At 42.5% G+C, this 24,878-nt stretch overlaps 2 protein-coding genes across 3 annotated transcripts in view; one reads left to right on the top strand and one right to left on the bottom strand.

The window, feature by feature from the left end:
* The window catches only part of Itga2 (integrin subunit alpha 2), a 97,026-nt gene extending 90,254 nt beyond the window's left edge, over nt 1–6,772 (top strand). Inside the window, exons 28-30 of the mRNA XM_021208571.1 lie at nt 3,030–3,119; nt 5,440–5,556; nt 6,083–6,772. Of these exons, the coding sequence (XP_021064230.1) occupies nt 3,030–3,119; nt 5,440–5,556; nt 6,083–6,163 (288 nt within the window). The 3' untranslated portion in view covers nt 6,164–6,772. The remainder of the gene's footprint in view (nt 1–3,029; nt 3,120–5,439; nt 5,557–6,082) is intronic.
* Nucleotides 6,773–13,833: 7,061 nt separating this feature from the next.
* On the bottom strand, nt 13,834–24,178 carry Mocs2 (molybdenum cofactor synthesis 2). 2 transcript variants are annotated; one of them, XM_021208587.2, is made up of 7 exons: nt 24,114–24,178; nt 22,962–23,083; nt 21,467–21,611; nt 18,079–18,206; nt 17,345–17,495; nt 16,419–16,542; nt 13,834–14,257 (listed from the first exon to the last, which is right to left on the bottom strand). In XM_021208587.2, exons 3-7 carry the CDS (start codon nt 21,562–21,564, stop codon nt 14,189–14,191), a joined length of 570 nt encoding a protein of 189 aa, XP_021064246.1. In that variant the 5' UTR covers nt 21,565–21,611; nt 22,962–23,083; nt 24,114–24,178; the 3' UTR covers nt 13,834–14,188. The 2 variants fall into 2 exon arrangements, with proteins under 2 accessions (XP_021064246.1, XP_029400005.1); XM_029544145.1 differs by lacking the exons at nt 22,962–23,083; nt 24,114–24,178 and adding an exon at nt 22,747–22,911.
* Nucleotides 24,179–24,878: the final 700 nt, after the last annotated feature.

Genomic DNA, 24,878 nt, shown 5'->3' with positions numbered 1-24,878 from the left:
TACTATGTCCAATTTTCTGAGGAACTACCAGACTGATTTCCAAAACCATGCAGAAGATAAATCCAACAGGAGGGTCTGTCTCCCTCTATGAAAACAGGCAGGTATTCTACTGTCTTGCTTTAGCTTTAATTTGATGGGTAAGTCCAAAAAGTCTACTGCTCTTAGACTACTTCAATCTCATTGAAAAAGAAAGTACCAAAACAATTAGCATTGTTTCTCTGGACAGCAGCTGTGAGCTACTCATAGTACAATTGAGTGCGGATTGAGTAGCCAGTGTTTTGGTCTGGCAGGAACAAAGTAAATATGGACAACATAAGAAGGGGCAGGCCTCAGCCTCTGTGATCCTGGCTGCCTGAATGACTAGCGACTCTTTCCTCCAATGCTGGCTCTGATTGTTGACAAACTATCTTAGTCTGAATCTCCTGGGCTCTGTATGGCTCTCAGTGGATCTTTCTTTTTATATTCTCTTTCCTTCCATTTTTCACCATTTCACCTTCATCAGTAATCTCCATTCTCTGTGTTGACTAGAGAGTGCCCTCCTAACTGGGCCCTGGAGTCAAAAAGCAGTCAGATTGAGGCAAGATATAATATGAAAACAGAAAGTTTAGGGAAAGATTACAGAACCGGGGAGTTGGGGAGACAGGCATTGGGGTTCCTTTTGAAAACCTTCTCTTCTTTTGTTTGCTGGTCAAGTGCATTGGCGCTGGAGCCTCTGGGACAGCTCTGTGTCCTAAGATGTGACACACAGTGTTGGACGCACCTCCCCGCCAGCTGCTGCAGCTTAGTGTTCAGTCTTACCAATTGGTTCCTGGCTCCTTAGATCTGAGGAGCAAATATTTTCATTACGATCTTTGCCAAGTGGGAAGGAAAACTGACTTTTGCACATGAAAATACCATCTTTCCAGCTCTGTGAAAAGTATTTGGATTTTCTGGAGTTTTCTTAACCATCAGGCTTTGTGGAAGCGCCCCCTCGACAGGTCCAGGGGCAGCCTTTCTTTGATGCAAGTCAAGTTCTTAAGCAGTAGAGAATTTACTTTTTCACAATAGTTATAGTTGGTAAACCAAGAAAGCACCACTCAGCGTTACTGGGTGTCAAGGCCAGCATGCCTTCCTGACCCCTGAGAAGACTCTTCCTGACCCCTGAGACGTACTTTCATTTATTTTAACAGCCAAATAGATGATCCAGTCTGAGATTCAGGTTTCATTTCCAGTATGGGGCCCCGCTATGCGGTGGCTCTGCTTATTCCTTCTTGTGACACAGTGTACGTCAGCCTAGGACTGATCACATGCTGACTGTTCAGACTTCCCAACAGCATTGGCTGCCCTTTGTATGGAAAACCTTGGCAAATGCTAACAAGTGTGCTACTTTGCTCTCCTGGCTCTGTGAAGCAAGCCTGCTTCTACTGGTTAACACTGTAGGACCTTCAGTATGCATAAGACCAGCCAGCTCTGTATGGGTAGCCATATTAGCTTTGTAAGAGCAATTATTTCATCGCATAGTCTACAGGGGATACGGCCTAGCAAAGTAATATGACTGCCACTTTCCATTTAAATTTCTACTACTATCAAAACTTTTTTTTTTTTTGGTTTTTCAAGACAGGTTTTCTCTGTGTAGCCCTGACTGTCCTGGAACTCACTCTGTAGACCAGGTTGGCCTTGAACTCAGAAATCCACCTGCCTCTGCTTCCCAGGTGCTGGGATTAAAGGTGTGCGCCACCACTGCCAGGCCATTATCAAAACTTTAAAAAGATATATTAATTTGTGTGTGGTGCCTGCATCAATTTATGTGTATGTAATACATGCATGTAGGTGCCCTTGAAGGTCAGAAAAGGGAACTGGATTTTCTGTAATTGGAGGTGCAGGTGGGAATTGAGCTGAAGTCTTCCATTAGAGCAGTAAGGGCACTAACCCGCTGAGCCATCTCTCCAAACACACATCCCGTGTAAATACGCTCGATGTCTCACCTCTAATCATTTTTAAAAGAGCATCGTTTAGGATAATGGATGACCCAGTCTTCCTTCTTGAGAAAATTAAGAAGAACCAGAGACTGGGCCAGCAGAAAGGAAACAAATCGCTCACTTTTTGGAAATATATTCTCTCTAGCTGGCTCCTGTGTGTAGTCATCAAATTACTTCATGAAGCTGTTGTACCCTGGTAACCAGAACAACAGAGCCCTAATAACCAGCGATATTAGAGAATGGCTCTGATATCTGAGTGCTGGGTTTTGTCTCTCATAATTATGATGCTCACAGTTTGGTTGAATAGCAAGACATGCGTGCCAATCCTGTTCCCATTGAGCAGACTGTTTTACTGTGAAGACATTGATGGTGACAGGTAGACTTACTTTATATTCTTACTCATGGCACCAGCAAACATATATGTCCTTGCTATACATCTTCCCCACAGACGGTATCATCTAATAAGGACACTTAGATCGGGACATTTGGAATCATTCCTAATGTGATATATATAACATGTCAGAAGGCTGAAGGTTTCTGCTGCCAACATGTACTGTCAAGTTCAGGGATGCTCTTAGGTAGTGAGAGTTTGTGCATGTGCACCCAAGAGGAAACTCAAATGCTGCTTTTCCATTTCTTTATGTGTCTTGATCAGATCCAGGTAAAAGAGTATTGTGTGCAATTTTTTTATGCACCATGCTTCATTTAGTTTAAGGAAAAAAAAAATGTCTTGGTGACCAGCTTTTCCATTTAAAAACAGGTCTTGTAAGCCTTCAGTTTGGATCATTTTCAAATTTGAAAAATGTAAGGATGTGTTTCCAAGGCTCCTGTCTGGGTGTCACCCCAAATTTGGCTTAATGCGCAGAGACAGGCTCCAATCATTGAATATTTCAGAGGCTGCTAAGCAATTTCTCATGGGTCTTTGCGGCAAGTTCAAGCATGCAAAAGACTAAATCTTCAGGCCTGGGTTTTCTTCCTGTGACTTTCCATCAGGAGCTAAATAATCTTAAACATCGCAGGTTTTCTGTGCTGGCTACTGGGAGGGTAAGATGTTGGTTTTCTGTGTTCCAGTCGACTTTCCAGACTGTGCAGCTGATAGCGGCGGCAGAGATCGATACACATAACCCTCAGCTCTTCGTGATTGAGGAAAATGCTGTCACAGTGAGTGTTGTTATGTCCCTCCCCATGGCAGACATTCTAGTACGTGAAACATGAACCATCATTCTTCTCACTTGTGTGCACGGAGAAGGTTCTAACCACAATGCTCAAGGCCTGGGCCTTTTTAGGTCGGGATCTGGCAAGGGGGTCTGACACTCAGAAAGTCCAGACGTGCTTGCCTTCTTCCCAGCCTCTCGTGTTGCAAAGCTGGCTTTCTATAAGTGAGGATTCCCCCCCACCCCCGCAAAGGAACAAACAGAGGGGTTCTGTGTTTGGATACCATGGTGATGTGTCATGCCTAAAGCAGAATCACCTCTTCTTGTGCTGTGAGAAACCATCAGGACCTGAGGCATAAGTCCTCCATCATCATAACTAAAATCCTGAATTGGATCTAGAACACTGTAAACATATATGTAAATAAGGCATCTTTTAAAACTTTTTTAAAGTGCTCCTTATAACCAGACAGCGACATGTCCATTCACTGCCTTGCATTCTAGGGAACTACAAATGAACCCTTCATTTAAATGGGGGGGGGCACTATGGAGAAGTGTCCCTTTACAGAAGACAAAGGCTCTCTGTTCCACAAGCTGGCACAGGCAACCTTCCTTAGCAGTGAGCCTCTGGTTAGCATGTGCCATTTTTAGATACAACAGAATTTCCATACCCGGCGAATCTGCTGGCAGAGCCCTGAGCATTTTCCTCCCAAGGCTTTTGTTTAAGAACTGGAAGCCAGTTCACGACTCTGCCCCCAAGGCCAGCTGGACAGTTGGCCTCTGTCCAGTGCTCCATCCTACAGAATGGCTAGAAAGCCGAGGGCCCCCGTGAACTCTGGGCCTTTCTCAATGCCTGTGTTGAGTTCACAACACTGCTGTCCCACTCTTGCCCCAGGAAAAATGATCCACACAATGGAGGCTGCTTTTCTGCCTCTGGATTGGGAACCTTGGCAAAAGCCTACACCCTCTCTGCAGAGGTTGGGCATGGAAAGCCAGAAATGGAGCCAAAGAAAGTGCAGAGTCTGAACTGGAACTGCCATGAACCCAGTCATAGGAGAAAGCAATATACCTGCTTTCAAAGCTCGGTTTAGGAAAATGCACATTTGAGTGATATGTGAACTCTGCTAAACTCTTTCATGAAAGCAGCCATTGAACATAGTCATTGAGAATCCAACGTTTTATTTTCATGAATTTATCAAATTTTTCTTTTCTTGGTTTCTCTGTGGGCAATACTAATTAGTACCAGAAGCTGGCTTCTACGTGTATCTGAAAAATTATTCTGTAATCCAAACAATAATTTGGATAAAATTCTGAGGAATACTTGGAATCCAAATCATATATTGGCACACCCTTATATGAAGATATCCAGGCTCACTTCGAAATCTGATACATGAAGTATATTGTGCCCAAGGGTGTGGGGAGAACCCAAGAGCCAGATCTGTGAGCTCTGAAATATGGCCTTGGGACTGTGCTACTACAGAGCAGTGAACTATATGAATTTATAATAATCTCATTCAGAACATTTTAGCTTGTCAATACAAGCAAGGAGAAACACAGTCACCGAGGGTAGCTTTTTATTTGCTCCATAGCTTAAGAAAAAAGCAGCTCCTTTTCACTGACATTTAACATACTATCAAGTAAATAAATCAGCTATTGTCCCCTTTTGCTCTGTAATCCCTCAAGACTATATTGTGAAGATCCATTTCTCAAATTAAGAAAAAGAAGGTGAAGGGTCACTGTTCAAGTCCCTGGGGCTGCCCTTTGCATGCTAATTGCCACAATGATCAACAGGGGACACGGGCATTGAGTCATCAATACGTTCCAGGACAATGCGACCACTGAAAACGTCAACCTCACCCCTGAGATCCCCATTCTACGTTTCCCGTGTTTTATATCAAACTTGAATGAGACTGGAATCAGTATTTTACAAGCCAGTGCAGTGTTACTGAATGGGAGGAGGGAGGGCTGGAAGAGACTGTGCCTTGGCCCATTCTTAGGGTGCTTTAATTTCCTTGGATCACAGAAATGGGCACCGGAAACTGAAGTGCCTGCATTAAACAAAGTGCCTTCAGCTCAGCATAGCCCTGAAACACTCATATGGCCGAGGAAGAGAAGGTAGAAAGGCTGTGCTTACCTGAGTTTTCAGATCGTCTCTCCAATGTGTTCTGTACGACGCTTGAGGAGTGAATGCCATCAGGAGAGGTGACGGCTTCCCTCTACAAGTGCGGGTCGTAGTTATCAATTACTGAGCTGCACTGGGCAGTTTTGTTTTTGTTTTTTTTTTTTCTGCTAAGCAGATCACTCAGTTTGGAGCATCTGTTCATTTGCAGATTCCCCTCATGATAATGAAACCCACGGAGAAAGCAGAAGTACCAACAGGGGTTATCATAGGAAGCATAGTTGCGGGGATCCTTTTGCTGTTGGCTATGACTGCGGGTTTGTGGAAGGTAAGAAAACTTCACGGCTAATGTGGCACTCCCGAAGGCTCCTGTTTTGAATTCCGTACAAGATACCAACCTGAATAGGGCATTGTACCTCTTACCATTGAGAAAAGAAACACGAGATTGTATGTACCTCCTTACTCAAGTCTTTGAAAACCAATAGAGGCATTGTTTTTCAGCACCCTGAAGATTTTGTTCAGCTGCAAATAAATAGAATGACGGAAATTCAATTTCACACAAAATGAAACCTAACTCTCTGCATATAAAGTTCACTAACATACGGATGTGAAGACATTAGTCAGTACCTGTGCATGTCCCCCAAACCTCCGGGCACTCCAGAGGGGCTGCAGGAAAGTGGGCAGCAAAGCAGGTCAAAGGCACCTGCTGAATGAGCCAGGGGTGGAGATGTCATTCCTTTAATTGTTGGTATTTTCTGGACACAGTATGGTGTAAATGCATGTGTTCGTTAGATAATGATCAAATCAACATAACTAGTCACAGGTTGGTAACAGGGTATATCATCATCTTACAGCTCGGCTTCTTCAAAAGACAATATAAGAAAATGGGCCAAAATCCAGATGAGATGGATGAAACCACAGAACTCAACAGCTAAACCATCGGCGGACACCACTGTGTGGGGGCTAGCGGCATCCCTGCGAGGGCTCGCTGGTGTGGTGAATGGACTTCTTTTAAAGTCCACTTTTAAACAATTTAATAGGTAAACTAGCCTGGTCATTTTAGAGTATCTGCTGGTCAGTTGGGAATGATAAAATTGTGGGCGGTGTGGTTAGGGGTAGCAAGACCAAAGACATCATATAGAAAGGGGAAAAGTTAACTTCAGACTGGCTAGTCCAGCGTTTACCTTCTAACAGGACGATGGGATACTTCTAGGTATGACAAACCTTCAAGAAAATGGAAATGTTTTTCGGATTTGGGGGTGGGAAAGTGCATGGGGAATGTTCTTTTTAATTTGATTATCAGTAACAATAAAACTGGAAAATACCTGGTGTGTAAATTATAGATAATATATATGCTATATATTATCAATGTAGCATATATATTAAACATATATAATTGACATAAATCATATAATAGGTTATATATTTATATGTATGTATATATGTATATGTATATGTATAAATATACTGAGTACTTTCTACAGACATATAACTATATTAATAGTATAATGAAAAAAATGAATGTTTGTTGACAAAAGAGACAACCGGCATAGATTGTTTTTCAATTTATGCTGCTCCTCAAAGGATGCCACAGAGGATATCTTTAAGTGGTAATTTATTTATTAACTAAGTTAAAAAAAAAAAAAAAAAAACAGTCCTGCTATTGCAGGACAGTAATCTCAGCTACCACTCAGGAAGCTGAGACAGGACTTGGAGTCTGAGGTCTCCCTGAGCTGTAGCGTGAGTTCAAGGCTATCCTGGACAACTTAAGGAGCCCTGTCTAAAAGCCAAGGAAGTAATGATACCTGGGGCTTAGCTTAATGGTAGAGAGCTTGTTTAGTGGCATCTTAAAAGAAATGAAGTAGATAAAAGGTATGCTTCCTTACTATGAGCATGCTTGAGATGCTTGGATAACCAAGAGAAACGTTTTATCTAACTAACCCGCTCCCCTTTCCTGCCGCCTCTCTGACAGAAGCCCCCTGCAGCCTGCCTTTCTCCCCAGCAGTTATCCACTTTCCTCTATCTACCATCTACATCTCCTACAGCATGGATACCAACCCAGCGCCACCCCTACACACACACACACACACACACACACACACACACACACACACACTATCCCAGGTGTTGGGCTGAGAAAGTCCGCTGTTTATCTCCCACACCTGTGTGATTATACACTCCTTAACTTTAGGGAGCTAGTTTTATTTGCTGCTAAACAAGTAATGAAACTACACCTGAATTTGTAGCTGTTACCTGTATATATAAAAATAATACATAAATGGAAAGGCTCGGGGGTTGTAAGCTGGAGCAGCAGCAGAAACCACCACCTTAGCAGGAGCATCCTCTGTGCTGGATTCAGGTGGGCACCACTGTTCAGCCCTAACTCTTGAAACTCTGGGTTGACAGAAGGTCCAACAGCCTGCATTTTGACAACCTCTCAGTCCTTGTGAGACCTCAATCAGACCTCACTCCGGGGAGGAGTGGTCCTTTCCTACCAGTTGCCCCTCATTTCCCAGACTATACATTTTCTAGAAGAGATTGGGAAGAGGAGGGTTCAGGAAAAGCAGTAAAACTCACTTTGTCACACACTATATGCAAAAAGCTTTGGCCTGGTCTCTAGGAACTTCATTGTTCTCCTTATGAAAGAGGAAGTCAGGGTTAGGGCTAGGCAGTGACTCAATCTTAAAAGCCACCCTTAAGGATTTCCTGTTCTACAGCCTCCAAGAATAAGACCTAGAGATGTCAGAGAAAAAAACAACTTGACCATGTGTGGATGGATGGCTCTGACTGCCCCTGGGGGTGGCAGTCCAGAGCTACTTGGACCACTTAATGGCTCACTCCAGCATTGATAAAGCCAAATAAACAAGGAAAAAAAATATTAGCTGTAAATGTCAGGGAGGTACAGCAAAAACAGCTTGGTACTCTTTTAGTTACATGATCCAGATTTTTTTAACAGTTGTGTCATTCTAACCAAAATTTTAAAGGGTGCAGAAACCAGTCATTAGATTACTAGAGTCTATTTCATACAGCATGTTAATTAATTGCACACTCGTGTGTGTGTGTGTGTGTGTGTGTGTGTGTGTGTGTGTGTGTGTGTGTGTGTCAGCCTGGGTTACAACTAAGACTCAGACACAGTCCTGTAAGCCATTTCTCACCCCACCCACTGTGCTTTGAGCTTAGCAGTATTGTCATTTTGAAGCAGCTTTAGGAGGGAAGGGGCTGCCTCATGCTTTACAAGGTTTTAAGCAGCCATCCCTGGCCTCTACTGACTCCTTCTCCTGTGATCTTGGCAATAACAAATGTCCCCAGGTCTTACTAAATGACTCCTGTATTTTTCAAAGAATTTTAAGCAAAGATAGATGTTTCTAAGAAATGACTGGGGGGCAGGTAGATTGTATTTGAGAGGAAATTATGTGGTCCATTCAACCACAGCTTTGCTTTATAGGACTCAAAGATGTCAGGGTAAGATATACATTTCATAAACGGAAGATCACAAAATGTGATCTTAAAAACCTGAGTGGCTTCTTGCATTGGCCACCACACAACAGCAACACGGTGACATAGTATAATAAAGAAATGAGACTCACTTAAAATCACATACCACTCACTGTAGCAGCAAACTATGAACGTCTAACTGGACAGGTGCTTTTCTAGTTAGCAGTGTTATTTTTACACGACAATGAAACTTGCCTTTTTAACTGTGAAGAATAAAGACAACTAGGCCAATTTACTCGAGTCACCTAAGTGATTATTCTTGATACATAGCTGAACCCGACATGTGAAAATCTCACTAAGATTTCATTGAACAGAAGGCAGGATTCTCAGCTGAGCTCCCTCTATGTCCTTGCACACAGAGAACAACTCTATACACAGTCTCCTAGGACATGCCCTTCATGTATTTTCAGGAAGAGCAGCGCCATCAGCAGGATAAACATCCAGAGGCAAAAGATAAACATGGGGGGGGGGAAAGTTGGAAGTACAATATTTACTACTTTAAAGTATAAAGACATAGTCACTGTGTAAATATATAGATTGTGTTGTTTGTACTTGATTTTGGCAAAGAAAGCTGAAATGTAAATGTATATATTGCACAGCTGTATTAGAATTGTCTATTTTTTAAAGAGGAAACTACTATTTCTCAAGTGATAAGTAACCCTGGTAAGATGTAATGGTTGTGGGTTTTAATTAAATGTGTCTTGTCATTTTTCTCTCCACCAAAAGTATATAAGATGGATGTATTTGCTTATACATCAACTTGGTGAATTTATCTGACTTCTTAAAAACAATCAAATTGTAGTAATTGTCATAAAGAAAAGCACAAGAACCAGACAGAAGCGTTTTATTTAACTGTAAATCATCCTTTTCATACCCTGTTGTTAAATATCATTAAAATTGTTTTGACAGTAGGCTGCTCTCGCCTTGGGTTTTTACTACAACGCTACACATTTCTGTACATCTTAGGGGCTCCCTTTGCTTCGGCACACACTCAAAATTCAATTCTGGGCAACTCAGGCTGCCAGCAGCATACGCTTCTGTTCTCACAGAAAATGAAAGCATCTGATGTGCTGCAACCTGCAAAGCGCAATTGGAACATCTGAATATTAGGTGGGGGCGGGGCTTAAGTGTTCAGACACTTAAACACACTGAAATGAGCACACCGCAGATTAAAGCGGGGCACAGCTACAGACTGCCATCACTGCGTGCATGCAGACTGCTGCGAAGTTTAGGAGGAGTGTGAGTGTGTTGTCGCCTCTCTCAATGTTAAAATAGCTCCCATTTAGGTATCAGGCATCCCTCCATATGGCCTTCTACCTGAACAAAACAAAACAAAGCAAAAAACACTGGAACTATGTTTAAGATACAATGCTGGAGGAAAGAAAAAGGTTGTTTTGGTTTTAGTTTTCTGGTTTGGGAGTTTGTTTTCATTTTTCCTTTACAGATTTTTTTTTAATTTAAAAAGTTGCATACAAAGTATTTTCAAGATATTCTTTCCCCTCACCCAACTCTTCCCTGATCCTCCCCATCTCCCTATTTATCTAACTTTGTTCCTCCTCTCTCCTCCCTCTCCCTCTCCCTCTCTCAAAATTTAAAAAAAAAAAAAAAAGACAAAATAAAACAAACAAAAGTAGCACAAAAAAGCATGGAATCCATTGCGTTGGCTATCCCAGGGTCTGCCCTGGAGGGTGGTTGATAAACTGAATGACACTCTATTAATGTCCCATTTCCCAACAGATGTCAATTGCAAATGGCTAGGCGGTCAGGGTGGGACTTCATGTCTGCTTCTCAATGCTGGCATTTAAAACCTATATCAAAGCCATCATCTGGTCCCAGACAGGTCTCTGTATAATTTTATATTTACTCGTGTGTAAAAGGTAAGTGACTCCTTTTATTAATTCTATATTAGTATTAAAAAGTATAAACACTTCCTTAACAGTCTGTCCCTCACCCTATTGTAACTTTTCATTTTTAAATAAGATAGCAATTAAAGATCAGACATTAGATCTCACTTAAAGGCCACTCCAGCCTTATAGAATGGCTACAATAAACTAAACTTTTTGATTCAAGTCAATACAGGATTTAAGTCAGTCACAATTATAGCCCTGCATCTACTGCCCTCTGTTGGATGATCCAACTAATTACAACACACAGTAGTCTAGAATAGCTATGTTTGCCCACTTACATTTACCCAGATGCTTTTTCACATCTGTATGTGGTACAACTTCCATGTCAAGTGTGCTTCATTTGAGACACAGTATGTGAAGCCAACAGCACAAGTATTCATTCAGTAAGTATTTGAGAACATACTATAAACTCATGCACTGGTTAGGCACTTGGGTGACATAGCCCTTGATCTCATGTAGTTGAGGCTAATGGAGGTGATAAACTACTGCATGTAGTACTTCAGGTAGCATTAGGTGCCATAGCAAATATGAGATAGAGGAAATGGACAGGATTCCACTTTCATGCAGGGCAGTCTGTGAAGGCTCTCTTTAGAAATAACATTCGGAGACTGGAACAAAGAGAAGCAGGGTACTTAGATCTCAGAAAGAAGATTAAGCTAGGAAAGGCAGGTGTAGTCCACCCCCACCAGCCTCAGCAAAGCATTGAGCCTGGAGCAGAATGGGAGGTGGGAGGAAGGCTGCTCTGTTGGATCAAGGAGGTAACTCTGGGACCTGGGGTCCCAGCACCTGTGAGAAACTCACTAGAAAGATGTGTTCGGCTGGAAGTGGTAGAGCCAGCGTGACCATTAGGTGATGCCTGTAATCCCCAAGGCCTGGACCATGAAAGGGGAGTAAAGAAACGAGATTCAAGACTTACCCAGAAATCCTATTAGCCAAGGCATTCACACTCAAAAAGCCAAACCCAGGATCCAAGTGACTGCTTTTGTAATCACTTCTCTCAAAACATTCTGAAGACATATTGTGACCCTGTATGACCTTACTCAAAGGATAAAATTCTAGAGGCTCTAGACAGGATCAATGAGTGGACATCTGCTACTGTTTTCGTGTGAAGACAAGAGCCTGTCCATTCTCTACCACTCAAAACCATGTTGAAGCATAAACATGAGCTCACAATGATCGTGTTTCCTGGGGGAAGTCTCCTCATAACCACAGCCACAGTCCAAAGCAAGCAATCTGTGAAAGACGTTGCTCGTTTTTAAAGCTATTCTTCTACCTGCTTTAAGAGCCAACTGGCAACTGCTAAGTGTCAGGATGATGTCAGCCCCTTAATCTCTCAGGAACCAATTCACTCTGCCACTCCTGCTATGGTAAGGATTAACGAATCATCTGTTGAATTCCAGTGCTGTGCACTGAAAACTTTCAAGGATGTTCTATTCCAGTTCTTCCAGCAAGTTCCAGGTCACATCCTACATCGTCATGCCGGAGACTTAAAAGCACAGTCTGTATAAAGCCTACTTAATGATAGCACAATTCTTTAAAACCATTTTTAACTGTTCTATATTCTTTAAAAACATAATTACCTTCAATAAAGTCCTTTTAAAGAACATTTGAATAGGACAATCTTTTTGCTGTTGTTTTGTTTGTTTTTGTTTTGTTTTGTTTTGAGACAAGGTTTCTCTGTGTAGCCCTGTTGTTCTGGGACTCACTATGTAGACTATGCTGGCTTCACACTCTGAGATCATCTCTAATGCTAATGCTAAAGGCATGCACTACCATTCCCAGTTCTATAGAGATAGTTTAACAATTGAAAGTACCTCACATTAACATTAAAAGCAACATATCAACACCACAGTTTTGAAGTCCTAATAATATACACAGGTCTACTAAATTTATCTGTTTTCAGGTGTAGAGCAAGTGACTCCAACCCGCAGCCCTTGATCCCCCACATAAAGACCAAAGCTCAGAGGAAGGACAGGAAGGTTCTAGAGTGAGAGAAGGCTGAGACAGACAGACGGTCCTCGATCACTGAGGAAGGGGAACGGGGCTTTTTCTTTCTTCTCAGTGTCCTATGTACCCAGTCCCTAGGGATGAACCAAGAACACAGACAAGTAACCAAGAGATTCTGAAGTTGCGCACACAGCCACTCGGGACAGCCACTCAGGACAGATGATCATCCCCTGACAGTAAAGGTGGAGGGCAGGGTTGTTATAGCATAGGCATTCTGAAAACAGTCCTTGAATATATGCGCTGGTTAGGTAAAAATGTGTTTTCCCTGGATACAGGAATAACCTTTCAAAACAAGAGAAAATCCATTCAATCTAAGTGTTTAAAAGTAGTTTTTATTCTCATTGTAAGCAATGATAATTCTATGACAATGATAATGCATATATATGTATATATATATATATATATGTGTGTGTGTGTGTGTGTGTGTATACACACAATTTATTATATATTTTATATATTTATTATATATAAATGCCTCAGAAACCCTGGAACTGGACTTACAGACAAATGTGATCTGCCAAGTGAGTGCTGAGAATTGGAGCTGGGTCCTCTGGAAGAGTAGCCAGTGCTCTTAACTGCTGAGCCATCTCTCCAGCCCTGCTAGTATTTTAGTTCTTTCTGAGCTTAGAATGTATCTTAAGTCTTCCCAATGAACCTGTATGAGGTGATGGATATATTAATCATCTGGGTTGTGATGATCACACCACAATACAAGCATCACAACACCACATTATAGAACCTAAGTATATTTTACTTGTCGAATATATGTCAATAAAGCTGAAAAAACAAAGTATATGAGATTTGTATATTCAAACCTGCCATGATAAATTTACCAGTCAAAAACTGGATGCTTAGTATAAATATCTTGCAGAAGATTTAATTTGTTTAGTAATAACTTCACACAGGCTATTGTTACATAAACATTATGAAAACTAAACTACTTTAATAAATAATTGCATAATCTCCTCCAATAGTTGTGGGCCAACTTTTCAACATCATACATCATTTTAACATAAACCACCTTGCAGCTTGTTAGTTTTATATCAATTTTATGCTAATTTGTACAGTGATGAGAATATTGACAACTAATGAAATATAAAAGGCTTTACTGTATAATTATAGATTCTGAATTCACAGCAGTCTCTGTAATATAAAATCCCTTAAGTATTATCATTGACTAAAAAAGAATCAGGATCTATTTTTAGACTGTTTAAATCATGATTTATTTAGATTCGCTTTTAAGTTATGAAAATGACTTTCTGATTCTGCCCATTTTTTTGTAGTAAATGCCTGATAGTGATGCTGTCGGTACACTCTGGGACAGTGAGGTCGTCCTGAGACAGCTGAAGGTAAAAGGATGGCTGAAGTGCACTGCGAGCTGGCTAGTTAGGAGTTAGTCACAGAAGGCTCAGTCTATCACAGACATCGAAGGTTTAAGTCAAGCCCTTTCTCCCCATCTTTAGGTCATTCCACACACTCATTCACTTGGCTATTTCTCCATATGGGTAAGCTATGAGATTATCAATTTCAGACTTAGTGCACCACACTTGACTAGTCACCAGCTGCCCAGAAGCACTCTTTGTTCCTTTTCCAAGATGAGGTTGATTCTTCATATATTTCCTAAAAACCAGAACAAGAGCAGGTATTCAAAATGCATGTTAACGAGAATAAAATACTCTGAACAAATGAGCCCAGTTAAATAGTACGTGTATGTGCACTCTTTCTAACAATTCATAAGGGACAATTCATGAGGCCCCAAGCACATGAACATAAATACATGTCCCTTATGCACGCTCCTCAAACTCCAACGGGAAGATGACAGGCCAGAAGCTGTCACAAGACACGATGCAGCTACAGAAGAGAATAAGCGGTTCCGTGAGGGCTACCCCCTCTCATCTCTTTTGATAAAACTTTATCAAGGGTTAAATTGTATGAGAAAGGGAATGCCTTTAGCTTTAAGCTGCTCTTCCTTGCAAACACACCTACTTGAACATCACTAAGAGAAAGGGTGGACTGGATTTCCATCAGGGAAGTAATTAAAGAGGCCTGCCTGAGCTTCAGTCTGGGGTGACCTCTGTGCAGTGCCCTAACCTGCCTACAGCCCCTTTTCCTGTGTCTCAGATCATCTTCACGTGTGGGCTAGGCAAACAATCAGACTGGAACTCAGACAACTATGAACAGGAAGTAGAAAGCCATCACCTCTTGGCTGGATCTCATTCCTGCAGAGAGAGAAACCCAAGTTCAACTGCCCTTAAATGTTCTTGTGGTTTCCACCTCTTAGACTCCTCTCCTCTCCTTTCCCCTCCCCCTCAGACCCCACCCCTTTCTCCTCTCTACTAAACTGCTGACTTTCTTTCTGGGTTTCCTCTAGCAGCTACTGAAATCCTTGGTGTGTAAGGTCTGTGCTGCACCTCATGGGGTAGGTCACCAGTGTCTTGTTTGTGCCCAGACAGCGTCCGGGTTCCCTGCTCTGTCTGACTGCCTCTGAGCACCTGCACTGCCCCACCCCTCTAAAAAAAGGAAGAATAGCAAACACAAAGCCCACTATCCCTCCAGGCATAAAGTGAGAGTGTGTGCCCACTCACTTCTCGCTCTCACTTCAGGGCTGAGCCTCCTCTGCTGGCCTCCCTGTCCTCCTCAGCTGTGCAGTAAAGACAGCTATTGTTGCCATCTGGCTGGAACCTCCTTTGGAGCAGTCTCAACCCCTTCCTTCCCCTTGTCTGGGCTTGCCTCACATTTTCTCGGAATCCCGAGCTCCAGGCACGCATACCCTACCTTGTAACCCCAACGCAGTCCCTAAAGTCTTTAGCCCCAGAGAAGATCAGGCTTCACTCAGAAAATACGACGTCCACTAAATTCACAGACCGTGGTCCTGCTGGTTCTTCTTTCCCACCGACTGAGGCCAGCCACTGCTTTCAGGATAGTCCTGGCCCTGTGTGTGCTTCTTCTGACCTTTGAGCTGCCATTAGTTTCTTGGCTTCGGGAACAGCCACACTGCTGAGGGCCACTTGGGGTCTTGGACTCAGTCGCATAAGTACACATTCCCAAGTGCAGAACTGTCCCCCCAGTGCTGCTACTCTACTGTGGGGAGCAGAGGCTGCCCATGCAAAATGCCCATTTAACCAGAGTGACTTGCTCTTGTTTGACTTGACTTAAAGGCAGAAAACACCTTAGAATGTCCTAGTGATGCTTTCAATTTATATATATATATATATATTTCTGAAGTGGGATCTATGTGCATATGGCAAATTAAAACTTGTGTTCTTCCCACAGTGCCGGGAATGTGGATGAGTGACACCATGTCTGGTACCTATTTGTTTTCCAATCCATCCATTAAGCATTTTCTCAGACACAGTCTCCTCCCTGAAAAGAAAACCACTAGGCAAATGCTCTTTTGCCCTGAGGGATTGCTTTTTAGCCAGAGACTAAGAAGCCAACATTATTCTTACTTCCCAAAGAAAGACCTCTAGTTGAATCGAATCCTAACTGAAGAGTCATTAACCTTAGGAACCACAGAAACAGTGTGGATTAGAGATTCTAACTGCCAGCCTTTGTGGAGGCCTACTCTATACCGTGTACTGTGTGTTCCTTGGGATACATATATTTAATATATATAATGGTTAAACTTGGAAAATGGTCACTACATAAATGTGCTATTTTACAGATGAGAAGAACAGGATTCTATATGTAAGCAAGGCATATGAAGCCAAATTTCTGAACAGTCTTTTATCTAAGAATAAATCATCTCCCTGTGGGAAAATGAGGTAGTTTCCTCACTCACCTTTTTCCATATGGGCACCTTGGCTTTTAAAGAATCAATGGCATAGTTCACGGCTTCGAGGGACGCGGCTCTGTGAGCTGAAGACACAGCAATAACTGTGCTTGCTTCTGACACTGGAACCAAACTTTAACAAGATGATGAAAAAAATTACCATTATCTCCTGACTCATACATCAAAGAAACCACTAAAAATGTTAAAAACACTATATATATATATATATATATATATATATATATATATATATATATATACATACATATATATAGTAATTCTATTGTATTTAAATATCTAGTTTAGCTAGAAAATGATAATTTATCTCAGTTATATTCAGTGGAAATTAGCATCTATCCATAAAAACTCTTCGATGGGGACTAAGACGAAAAGGTCTTCTCTATAATTCAATAAACCTGGCTCAGACAAGGCACAGCATGCGATGGTGTCTAAAACAGACTACAGAGTGACCACATACACTTAATGCAGCATTAAAAAATGCATATACCAATGAATCTTAAGCAACAGGGCTGGCCACATCCAGTAGCATTAGCGGTTAGTAATAAAATTATAGCTAATAACAATGACAGATGTCTTAATTGATGGTTTCTTTTGAAATCCTGGAACACCACTCTTTTAGGTGGCATGAGAAGCCAACTGTTTTTAATGGCTTCAGATCGGGAGCCAACTCTCACCATACTCTCAGCTAAGAGCCCAGAATGACTGTCTATGGTCAAGGATTTAGGCAGACATTCCCACAGGCACTTCAGGCTGGAACCTGAAGATCTTGGCACAGTTACATTTCCTTATAGAAGAAGAGGTGGCAAGGACAAATGAAGCTGCAATCTAACTAGCAATCAAGGTGAATGCTGGGCGTCCTCTCCACTGCCCCAGGGAAAACCATAGTCACCATTCAAAAGGTAAAAAGATCCTACCCAAGCCGATGGAACACCGCTATGTGTCTCACGGGCCATTTCTGTCTAATGTCATTACAAATTTTTCTAATTTCATTTTCTGCCATTGGTACATACGCTTCATATTCTAAGCTAATGACTTTCTTGCCTTCAAAGTTATTTCTTGTAGTCCCTGAAAAACAAAACAAATAAAAAAAATCACACAATGAGAATAAGATTTCTCCTACAACAGAAATACTTCATTTACATATTTTTAAAAGAATTATTTCTAACTTACAAAGAACTAGTGTACGTTTGTCTAAAGCATACTTCAAATGTTCTTACAAGCAAAACTTGACTAGGAAAGCAAACAAGAATTGCTCCAAGGTGATAATAACAATAACTAAGCAAGCTTCCTGACAGCATCGTAGGACAGACAAGCTGTACTCGGCTTCTCACCAGCAGCTCTTCACACTTAAAGGGAAAACATTTGTTATATCTATAAATATGTTATTTAACAGTTTTACCTACAAATATATATTTTATCTCAACATTTGGAATATACAAAATTTCTCTCTTAGTGTTGATTTTTATCATGCTTTGTTATCCCTGTAATTTAATATGGCTTGTTAATCAAAAAATAACTAAGATAAAACTAAAACTGGGAAGTTTCTGTCCACTCCGTGGGCAGTTTCGGCTTGTCACTCAGTATTGTACATCCAACATAGAGCACGCTCACTGGCTTCTAATCTGTAGTTCAGTAATCACAAACTCACCTACAAAGAGAGACACTGCACCACACAGAGGGGACACCACCAACTGTGACACTTCCCCCACGGAGAGCCTCTCAGCAGTGAACTGTATTATGTCTTTAGGTTTCTCCTGAACATCATCCACATCTTTCCTAGAAATAAGATGTCAGCAACTCTTAGCAAGAGTGGCAGAAGTAAGACATCCCACTTACACACTGTTTCCATGTCCATTTTTTCTATGTTAGGTGGGAAGAGGAGGATTTGATTTGAGTGATAAAAATTAAGTTCAAGGTTTTAACAAACGAAAACAATTATTACACTCCCTCATGAATCTACAGTAATTCCACATAAGCATCATCACTAACATGTGTCCACGTGATATGTCAATATAACCAAAGAATGCCAACTGCTGCTCATCTCTCTCACTACCACCACTTATATCTATATGTATGTCATCACTAATGACTGTGTAACCAAGCCCCACACTGGGAACACCACTAACCACTGTGTAAAAACATCACTAACCACTATGCACCAAGCCCTATACCCAGAACACCACTAACCACTGTGTAAGGGAGTCCCACACCCAGAACATCAGTCACCACTATGTAAGGAAGCCATACATGTAGATCACCACTAATCTCTCGGTAAGTGACCCAGCCCCACATTTAGAACATCAGTAACCACTGATGTAAGCCAGCCACACACACACAGAGAATGGCCTTTTCCTTTATTCAAGCAAGAGACAGGAAAGGGGAAGAGATAAAGATTCCACAGGAACAAGGAGCCCTTCACAACCTAGCTCAAGCCAAGTAAGTTATAGAGGAAAAGAGATAACTTTGCACCTACCTTCCAGGTACTATATAAAGTCTTTTGGAGTTTTTCATTTATGCACTAAACAGCATTATGCCATGCCATCTGCTTATACTATGGTGAGTGGTTTTATGCCAACTTGACACAAGCTAGTTATCTGGGAAGAGGGACCCTCAGACTGCCAGCAGACTGCTCTGCAGGTAAGGAAGCCTGTGGGGCATTTTCTTCATTGATGATTGAGGTGGGGGGACCCAGTTCACCATGGGGTGTGTAAGCCCTAGGGTAGTGGTTCTGGGTGCTATAAGAAAGCAGATGAAGGAAACCATAATGAGTAAGCCATGAGGACCAAGCCAATAGGCAGTATTTCAACACAGCTTCTGCTTTAGATCCAGCCTTCATTTTCCTCAGTGATGGAGTGTGACCCAGAGTGGCAAACAGACATAAACTCCTTAGTTTCCAACTTGCTTTTGGGCATGGTGTTTCATCACAGGAATAGAAATCCTATCTACCACAAATGACTATGAGCCAGAAGTACCCTAGGCACTGGTCTGCAGGGGCCACAAGCACAGGCTCCTGGCCTCAGAGTACTTGCCTTTGAATAAGATAAACACACTAATGAAGAACCACAGATCCAGGAAGGTGGCTGAGCAGGTAAAGGTCCTTGTCACCAAGGTTATCTACCACACTTCATCCACATAAAATGGTGAAAGGAAAAAAAAAAATCAACTCCTACAAGCTGTCCTCTAACCTTCATATACACCCTGTGGCATGTGTACATTTATATACTTACACACACTTACACACACACACCCCAACCACATTAAGATCACTTAATGGAAATAAGTAAATTTCTGAGATAGATCTTAGGGACTACTGAAGATAAAGGGACCCCAAAGGTCTTTCTGAAGATGTAATGTTCAAAGTTGAGATCTGAGCGATAAGAAGTGACACGGAGAAATGGGGACAGGGTGTAGGTGATGAAAGGGAGGGGCAAATTTCAAGATTATGGGACAATAAAAAATATGATGTACTCAGGAGTAAGGGAGAAAGGCTAGCCTGAGGCTGGCCAGGAAAGGGGACCTTATGCTATACGCCATGAGAAGTATAATTAGAAATCCTGTAAAAGTTCATCTGAATAGAAGAACATGGAAGAGACATTATCAGAGACCTGGGCAAAGTGCTGAGAATTCAAGAAGTCTTAATCCAGAGTTTGTTTCTCTGTCTTCAGCAAAAAAAAAAAAAAAAANAAAAAAAAAAAACAAACCAGCACTTGGCTCCCAGATTTCTCACCTCCTCTATGTCACCTGAGGTACTTACACCCTCCACACCAGTGGCTCTCAACCTTCCTAACACTTCAATACAGGTCTTCATGCTGTGGTAACCCCCAACCATAAAATCATTTTGTTGCTACTTCATAACTGTAACTTTACTGCTGTTATAAATTGTAAATATCTGATGTGCAGGATACCTGATGTGCAACCCCTGTGAAAGCGTTGTTTGATCCCCAAAGGGGTCAAGAACCATTGATTTACACATATTTTTTTTTTCTTTTCTGAAAACACCAAACCCACATTGTACTTTAAACCATACTGAGTTCCCACACCTCTGACTGTAAAGGCAACTCAAACATGGCTTGTGGGTTCTAACACTAGCCAAGATAACTCAGGCTGAGCTCACTCAAACATTGTACAATCCTATTAGCAATCGCTGTCACATTTCTGAATAGCCACAGTCACACACGTGGGCTTTTAAAAGCAGTATGTTGTTCTCTAAATTAACTCTGAAAAATAGCGTCTTAGAACTTCCTGAGATATGCTGATCAGAATATGATCGCGAAACTAAGATACATCTTCCACAGGGAATCCTAGTGTGTCCAGACAAGAGACCTGAGAAAGTCCCCTAAGTGTGAACATGCTGGCATCTGCTACACAGCTATCCAGGAAAGGGAGCATTGAAAACAGGCACCTCTGGCTCGTCTTTAATGGGGCTGAACCTTTGCTTCTGTGTAGGATATTTACTGTTGCTTTTGGGAGATTTTTTTTTTCCTATCTCTTTTTTTATCTATACCCCAGCCAAATGGCAACACTGGTGCCTTCCTCAATTGCTTTCCGTCTTATGCTTTGAAACAGAGTCTCTCAGCTAATCTGGCCTTCACTGGCCTTCACATCCTTAGGGACCCATCTGTCTCTGCCTTCCAGGGCTAGGGCTAAAAGAATGTGTTGCCACATCTGGTTTCTGCAGGGGTTCTAGGTCCCTAATGTAAGTCCTCATGCTCATACAACCACTTCATAGACTGAGGCACCCCTCAACCCCCAGTCCCTAAAGACAAAGTATTTTTAAATTTCTCTGAATTTGTTTTCCCACCATCAAAACACATGCATAATAAGCTCTCAATGAGCAATGTTAAATGAATATAATGAACACATCAAACTGCTTACTCTAGGAGTCATGGGAGACCGGTAGACACTACCTATCATCAGTATAGAAATCCCAATTGCTGCTGCCTTGGTAAAGGACCAGTGCAGTCAGACACTCAAAGAATAGACAGTCAGAGCAAACCATATGCAAGGTATCCTGTGGATGGTCCTTCACCACATACCCAGACGGCTCAGATGCACTACCCTCCACTGATTGGCGGGATGATGGCAACCTCGTCTCCAGGCTGAAGCAGGAGTTGCTGATCTCCAAGCTCGACATACTCTTGACGAACAGCAAATATCACCTGGTTCCTAACATCAGCCAATCTGAAGGAGAAACGGCCCTGGTTAGACCCTGTGAACTTCTCCTCACCCCTCCTCAGCTGCATTAAATAATACTTCATTCACAAAGATACTGACCTAATGTAGAGGACAGATCCCTCAAAGAACACACTTGATCCCAAAGATATGTTAGGTTACTCTAAAGCTAAGGCCAGTGGGAAATTTTCAAATATCATAAACCCCAACCTCAGCTGTACGTGGATTTGTTATACTTTGCTTTTCTTTTAATCTCAGAAACCCTTTGGGTATTCTAAAGAAGAGAAAAGGACAGGAAAGTTTACAGACCTATATTCAAAACTTTGGAGAAAAGCAAAAAAAAAAAACAAAGCAAAACAAAACTTCCCAACTGGAGCATTGCCTCTTCTCATGAAGCCGGCTGCTGGCTTACAGGTAAAACGGCATGAAGGGCCTACCAACCTTTCACAGAAGGAAAACGTGATTTGAGTGGTTCCTAGTCAGGGAGAAGCATTTCCTCCTGAGCATACAGTGTGGCACAACCTTCCTAATGGTGCCACCCTTTAATACAGTTAGTTCCTCACAGCATGGTGACCCCAGCCACACAATTACTTTATTGCTACTTCATAACTGTCATTTTTGCCGCTGTTATGAATCATAATGTAAATATCTGATATGCTATCTGATAGGTGACCCTTGTGTAAAGGTCATTCGACCCCTTGGGTGGGGGGTCTCCACCCATAGGTTGGGAGCAACTGGTGTAGCACCTGCTGCACAGAGCAGCGCTCTGGGTAAAACCTCTTGCCACAGGCTGAAGCAGCACCATTGGTGTTCCTGGGACATTTTCCAGCCATTCTATAGTTCATCCCCAAAGAGCTTCAGGGAAAAATAATAAGTTTCATTTCAGATTTTCAAGGACCAGTGAGAAATTTTCAAGTATCATAAAACCCAAGCTCAGAAGCATATAGAGTTTGTTACACTTCATTTTTCTTTTAATCTCAGAAACTTTTGAGTATTCTAAAGAAGAGAAAAGGACAGAAAAGTTTATAGTGTATCTTTTTAACAGCATCTTTCAATTTTTCTTCTTAGGCTATAAAAGGCAGAACTTGCATTTTTTTTTCTGTCTTAGAAATTACAAAAATGATTGCAAATCACATAAACATACCTAGGGGGCATCCACTTGACTGTCTCTTTCTAGTAAATTGTCTGTGATGTTCCTTGTGGTACCTGAATGTTTCTAAATACCAGAGTTTTAAAACTTCAAGAATTTTAAAGAACTAGTACTCTTGTGTGCGAACACACATACGCACACTCACGCATAGTTCACACATTTTAGAAACCTTTACTTGTTCATCATATGCATTCTACAGCTTTAGCTACCCAGGATGCAGAGACTCTAGCTCCTTCCACAGCTGCGATGCTTTGATTTCCTGTGGCACAGAGATGGTCTCCGAGCGAACGCCGGCTATTTCTGCACTTCTTGCAAAATACAACACTTCAATCTGAAAAGAGAGGGGATAGTCTAAATAACCCGCACCAAGAAGTCTCCTCGCTTCCCAAATGCAATGGCTTGTAAAACTTCAGTATTGGCCTGGTGGTGATGACACGTCTTTAATCCCAGCAATCGGGAGGCAGAAGCAGGCAGCTCTATGTGAGTTTAAGACCAGCCTGGTCTACCAGAGTGTAGTTCTGGATAGCCAGGGCTACCCAGAGAAACCCTGTCTCAAATATGAATCTGTGGAGACAAAAGCTTTAAAAATCAGTTCTGATTTCTGCCTACCGTTCAGACCTCTCACAAGCTTGTGTGGCAACATTAAAATCCTACTACATTTCCTTAGAAAAACATGTTAAGTCTGACCTAAGTTGACACAGAATCGATTCTTTCATCGGCCGCGAAGCAGGGACAGAGGTCTGGGTCAGGGGGTGAATTACACAAGTAAATTAAATAACCCAGTCAGCAAAGGCCTAGTTTTCATTTCACAGTGTTGGTCAAATGACCTTTGATTCCGTCCTACATGACAATTAAGTTACACAACACAGAACATTTGACATGCAGCAAAGCAAATGGGCTTGTATTACAGGATCAACTGGTAGTTTCTAGGCCAAACCTGTGTAATCAGCCTGGGAACGAAGGGACGTGACCGTGCACAAGGTCTCACCTGTCACTCAGTACAACTCGGTCTCTCCACAGTAATCACAGCTGCAAAAACTATCCAGGGCCTGTCAACCCATGGGTGATGCGCATCTCCTCACAGTAATTCCTAACTAGGAGCGTTTTAATTCCAAAAAGTGTCAGAATGAATCATCCGGAATGGCAAGAGGAAAAACCGTCTAGGAGCCTCCAGAAGGGAGTCCGTCGAGCAGGCCATGACCGGGACACCAGAGTTGGGGGACAGAACTTGACATTGAGCGAGCAGCAAGCGCAAGACCAAGAGTCCGGGAGGAGTTGGAGAGGAAGGGGAGCCCCAGCAAGGCCGGGCTGTGGTGGAGCCCCACACCCAGGCTAGCTCGTCCGCGCGTACCAACTCTTACCTGGCACCTAGGAACCATCCCGCTACACACCGCGGAGCCAGTTCACCAACCCCGGAGGCGCCAGTGACTCGGGGCGCATGCGCAGCCGGATGCTCCACCTTCTGGGCGGTGCTCCACCCCGGGCGTGTGGGCACTGCGCATGCGTGCACTTCGCTCCGCCCCGCCCCGCCTCACGCACCCACTAAAGTTTGCTCTGCGTTTGGGTCCCAGTGCAGCGAACCCCTGTGTGACCCGGCAGGGTGGCCTTCCCCAGGCTAACCTATCCGGCCCATCCATCCAGTGTGAGATTCGGGTTCTTATCCCAGCGTGGAGACGGTATCTGACCGTGTCACTTCAGTGTTCTAGGCGCGCACGAGTTTCTGAGCCAGCGACCCCATCCAGACTTCCTAGGCACACATCTCTGTCTTAATGTCGCAGGGGTACGTGGATTTTAGTGGCCCTCGCTGGGTGCTCAGTCCGGGTTAACCGCTCCAAGTGTAATCTTAGTACAAACCGTACCTTTTAATTGAGAGTGGCGGGGGGCGAGGCTGGGTCACCTGCTGTAGGAAGTCTCACCGGAGGGGATTCTTGTGCCAAATACATTTGCCAAAATAGCAACAAACACGGGAGGAAAGGACATTTCACGTTCCGTGTCAAGCTATGGGAACGTAAAAATTGGGTAATAAATTCCCGGGAGGAAAATAGTTCGCAAGATGGGTGTACCCAGTTCAAGGAAGAAATAGAAATACAGGAGGGGAGGGTGGCCTGAGGGGAGTAATAAGCCTA

The sequence above is a fragment of the Mus pahari genome, chromosome 11 (genome assembly GCF_900095145.1).
Source record: "Mus pahari chromosome 11, PAHARI_EIJ_v1.1, whole genome shotgun sequence".
Taxonomy (NCBI): domain Eukaryota; kingdom Metazoa; phylum Chordata; class Mammalia; order Rodentia; family Muridae; genus Mus; species Mus pahari.
Note: the sequence above shows the minus strand (reverse complement) of the source record. Positions and strands in the feature narration are given on the sequence as shown.

What these genes read in the sequence shown, in the direction of transcription:
- Mocs2 (XM_021208587.2), bottom strand. Translation starts at nt 21,564, where the DNA reads ATGTCGAGCTTGGAGATCAGCAACTCCTGCTTCAGCCTGGAGACGAGG. An exon ending in AGTGCATCTGAGCCGTCTGG is followed by an intron (nt 18,207 to 21,466) that starts GTATGTGGTGAA and finishes TCTTATTTCTAG; the next exon opens with GAAAGATGTGGATGATGTTC. An exon ending in TGCAGTGTCTCTCTTTGTAG is followed by an intron (nt 17,496 to 18,078) that starts GTGAGTTTGTGA and finishes TTTGTTTTTCAG; the next exon opens with GGACTACAAGAAATAACTTT.